General features: G+C 36.5%; 1 protein-coding gene across 1 annotated transcript; it reads right to left on the reverse strand.

The window, feature by feature from the left end:
* LOC112519439 (benzyl alcohol O-benzoyltransferase-like) lies at positions 1-1,955 on the reverse strand. Its single transcript, XM_025127552.1, has 2 exons — positions 1,459-1,955; positions 1-1,108 (listed from the first exon to the last, which is right to left on the reverse strand). The coding sequence occupies exons 1-2, from the start codon at positions 1,903-1,905 to the stop codon at positions 170-172; spliced, it is 1,386 nt and encodes a 461-aa protein (XP_024983320.1). The 5' UTR covers positions 1,906-1,955; the 3' UTR covers positions 1-169.
* Between the last annotated feature and the right edge of the window lie 3,061 nt (positions 1,956-5,016).

The following is a 5,016-nucleotide window of genomic DNA, read 5'->3' on the forward strand; positions in this document are numbered from 1 at the left end:
AGAAATTCAAAATAACATTTTGATTATGTAGTAACAAGACCATACAATACAACAAAATTAGAGAATCAATCACACAACCACTTAATTATACATATACACATACGATTTTCTAAACAAAATCCTCTCAAAAGCGTGTTTTCTAATCGCAGGTTGAATCAGAATGTGTGAATTATAACCTTGAAAGGGCGAATTGGTCGTGTTCTTGGCGAACTTGGGCCTTTTTGTTTGGCATCAACATGGTATTTAGTTCCTCCACGAATATCTTCATCGCTGCGCTCGGCAGACATACGGGTACCACGATTCCAGACTCCCCTTTGTGGTTTATAAAAGGTATATAGAAACTAGCAACGCCGGGGATAGCGCCTACTCCGCCTTTGGCAGGCCCGCCATAGGCAGCTTTTCCCCACCCGAAGTCGACTTCATCGAATCCGGCACGGGTTACGTCTGACACGAGGAAGCTTCGCACAACTGCAAAATGGGGTCGTCCTTTGAGGACCATTAGGTCAGCCAATGATCTCATGTACTCTGCATTGACGTCGTTTTTGGCCTTCATCACCTGCTCTAACGCGTGGCCTAATGGTTTGTTGGTTAGGTCTCGTGCTGTGGAAATGGCAACAGGGAAGGCGAAACCGTTTCCGTAATATCCTTTGGGGAGGGGAGGATCGAACTTGGCACGTGCGTTAACGATGCATATGATACGCATCTCCTCTTCAGGATCCGGCTGAAGAGCGATGGTACGACAGCGCCAGAGGCACGCTGTCAGCACCTCAAAGGTGGAGCATTTTTGCAAGTTTGTTGGAACAAACCTACGAAAGGCTGCCACCTCTGCTGGTCCAAAGAAAAAGGACCTATGGGCCATGTCATCCAATGCGATAATGGTACCTTTGGTGTCTTCCACTACGTCATACTCATGATGAATGCATGTTACAAGTGGTGGGTCCCTTGCAAAAAGCAACTCTCTTTGCCATACGGGCAACGTCGATGGTCTTGATGCGCCCTGTGCCATTTCACCCAACCCCGTCATGAACTGTACGAGTCCGGGTGCATCACTCATCGTGTGGTTGAGTCGTAGAGCGAAGATGAAACCCCCGCATAACAATCGCGTCACCTATTAATAAAAACCAATTACCATAATTATTTTAAAAAGTATATCATAATTATTGCAGGTCGGACAAGTTACTATTTTTTTATATGATTGATCTTGTATAATAATGTTCGATTGAAAAAAGGTATTTTAAACGTGAAAAAGACTAATCACTATAAATTAGTATTTAGTATAAAATTCATATGTGAATTATTAAAAAAGATGACAAATTAAAGAAAAATCCAAAAACTAGTATACTAAATTTAGAAGTTATCTAATCAAATTAAGAAATATATTTTGATGAAATTTTGTATTCTGAAATCAGAAGGCAAAATTATAAATCTGAAACTATAAAATTCGCCACAAAATTTCACCTGAATCAGTAGCAATGGTGAATCGAGGACGCCACCAGATCCAGGAACATCGTAGAGGAGTTCTTCCAAGCAAGGAAACGGAGGCTGAAGTGCGTCTCCGAATTGCTTCAACGTCACATCCGCCTCCGCCTCAATAAACAACACACCGTCGCCGGAGCAATCCACCATCAGCTTCCYCGCCGGACCTTCCTTGAGCCTACCAGCAAACGGATAGTAGAAAACCAGTACCTTAGCCAGAGCCTCCCTGATCACAGTCGCCGGATTCTTATTTCTCATTTTTGGATCTCGACGATAAAACTGTATCACCGGAATCTGAAACCKAAGCCCTTCCTGATCGTCAATGTCGGAGAGAGGCTTCAGTTCTCGAGGTGTTGGTTCAGCCGGTACGATGAGCTCCGGTGCACGTCTCCGGACGGCGAAGGTCAAGGGAGTGTTGATTTGTGCCATAACTAGTGCGTGTGTTGTGTGTGTTTTAGTTGGTGCTTGTAGTTGGTCGTTGGTACTTGGTACCAGCCCAAATTTATAGTTGGTTTTGGTGAAGTGTGAAACGAAGGTGGTGGCTTGACCAATCATATTTCTCTCCACACATTTTTTTAATTACGTCACTATAAATTAAATTTATTAAAATAAATGAAAAAATTGACCAAAATAATCAACTGATTTATTAGTATTTTATGCTTTATATATATATATATGTGTGTATATATATATATATATATATATATATATTAGATCAAAATAATCGAGATTTTGTAAGGGGCCGTTTACCAAACACTTATCCGGGTAAGCGATTGCCAAGTAATATTATTTCTCCGGATGAATATAGTAAGAACTAAGAATCTTACCTGGTAAGAGCGAGAGAAGGACCAAGAATCTTACCTGGTAAGTGAGGGCGACGACTCTTACCACGGTATGCGCTTACTGGATAAATTGTTGTATACTATGTCGTTTTAGTGGATTAAAATCTTACTCAGAAAGTACATAATAGTGTTCAATTTTATCAGTAAGCACTTACCGGATAAATGTTTGATAAACGACATTTAACTGTTCGTTTGGCAAAAAGTTGATTATTGGCATTTCCGATTAGCCCCACACCAGGGACGGACCTACTTTGGCGCTGGCACGTGCCACCATATCATTCTTTTGTTGAAGGGTAAAAGAACTTAGGTTCATGAACGATGCAACCGTATCTATTTGTTGTGTATCACCATATATATTTTGAAAGTACAATAAAGACATAAGTTTTTTATAGTTTAATTGGTTTGTAAGGTTTTTCTTCCACCTTGGACACGAGTTTGAATCTCGTTGGTGTCATTTTCTTAGTTTTTAGATTTGTTCAAAGATATTATGTTTTCTGGAAGAAAAAAAATTGCAATAAAAGACTTGCACGCAAGACCTCACATATGAAAAGTAATAAACTAACCAACACACCAGTTATGATGTCATGAAAAATCTCCGGTGTCCATTTCTTTTAGTTAAATGATGCTACCTTTTGAAAAAAAAAAATTGGGTCTATACCTACCCCACACGAAAGCCCATTAGAAGCATGCAATGATTTCCATTTGGAAAAACATTTCTATAAGAAAAATGGTTTAGTAATCATTGTGTTTTTTTATTTTGTTCGAAAAGAAATTATGTTATTTAATTTTTATTAAAAATATTTAATATTTACTCATTTAAATACATAATAAATCTAGACAAACGTTACAACTTTTTATTAAAATTTCAGTAACTACTTCAATTCTTTTGAAAACTTAACGTTGCGGGTCATTTTATGACACTTGCCTATGTCTATTGTCACGTGTTCTTTGATCATTAGAGTTGAAGGGTAATACCATATGCTATTTGATTCAACGATATCTGGTTTACCTATAAGATTTCAACTTCCCTAAAGATTAAAGGTCTAGACATCATTCCTTTTGAAATCGAGGATGATCCTCTTGATCAGGATGACCTCCTTGGTGAGAATGATATGATTGAGGTTGAGTCGGATGATGGCGACACCACGCGATTTCTTACCAGTGATATCTCTCCCTCCCAGGTTGATCCAAAGACATCTCAGATGTCTGAGCATACGAACTCCTCCCCCTCCACTGGTGTTCATTGATGTTCTTTGCCTTATGGCCTTCCCTTGGTCTTGTTTTGTTCATGTCCTTTGCCTCTCCTTGTGTTCTTGGTTTCTTAGGTCGGTCTAGGATGTACCTGTTTTAGGCCCTTTTTATTGCCTTTGTTGTTTTCACATTTGCTGTCGAGGCTTGGCCCGCCTAGGACTTTCCCTTGTGGTTGGTTTGTCTCTTTTCTCCCTCTGTTCTTTTCCCTCCCTCCCCCTCGGGATGCCTTGGTTTCTATTCCGGTGGATGTGGTTCACTCCCACCCGAACGCGTATTATGTCCAGTGTTTTTGGTTTTTTTACTTGATAGGAGAAGTCTCCCCCCTCCATATAAAAAAAAGAGTCTAGACATCACTAATAGTTAGAAACGTGTGAACAGTTATCATACGTTGTATATATTCAGTAAAATTCTCGATTTATACGTTCTAGAAATACCCATTAAGAACTGAAAAATGTATAATTACATCAAATCAGATAAATATTCAAGAAATAAAAATAAGAAAATATGATTAATTTAAAAATTATCCATTTTCCATATATTTTTGTCTTTATTTCTTGTTTGGTATTTGGGACATATGAACCTTGCAAGAAGCCACCATGATTTTGCTTGTAAATAACATAATTTAAATATTAATTAAAATTGGTCAAATCTTTTTTATTTATTTCTATCAATCTTATCTTTTGACACAGATAAAATAATAATTTAAACAGTTTGGGGTAAACTAACACGTGGTATTTGTCTTTTTATCAATTTTTTGTCATTTACCCGATCAAAATCCATATGAGTCGAATTATAAAATCGATTTTGATCGGTTAAAAGACAAAAAGACGTAAATGCCCCTTATTTAGCAGTTAGAATCAGTGACCAAATCTAAACGTTTTCACAAATCATGATAATCATCTTGTAATTTCAAAACTATACGAATGAAAAGGGGTATTTTCGACAAATCACGGGACCAAACTTGTAGTTCTACTCAATAGTTCATCGTTATCTAAATTGTTATGGATAAGAAGTGATTAGAGCATTTTATAATTAATGATAAGTTAAATTAAAATAAATATTTTAAAATAAATCGTTGTTACTGTTTTCAGTTATAAATCGATTTAAAAAACAGTAGATGAGTTTGTATTTCACAGTATTTTATATATAATAACGGTCGCTTTTATATGTTATATTCAATATGTGTAAAAAAATAAGTAGTTGTAAAAGAGGGGTTATCCACAATTACGTAATGAGTACTATATTTTTGTATTTTATTTGAAATATTTTTTAAAAGAAATTTAATACACAAACATCTTAATATAGAGAGAAGTCTTGTGTCAATTTTGTGATTATGAATGTTTATATTATAGATCTAATCCAAAAATTGAGAATTGGTTTTACAAGTCTAACAAAAAATCATTGGTTTCACATGATCCCAAGTCTATATATATATATATATATATAT

This window comes from Cynara cardunculus, assembly GCF_001531365.2.
Source record: "Cynara cardunculus var. scolymus isolate 2C chromosome LG 10, CcrdV1, whole genome shotgun sequence".
NCBI lineage: Eukaryota > Viridiplantae > Streptophyta > Magnoliopsida > Asterales > Asteraceae > Cynara > Cynara cardunculus.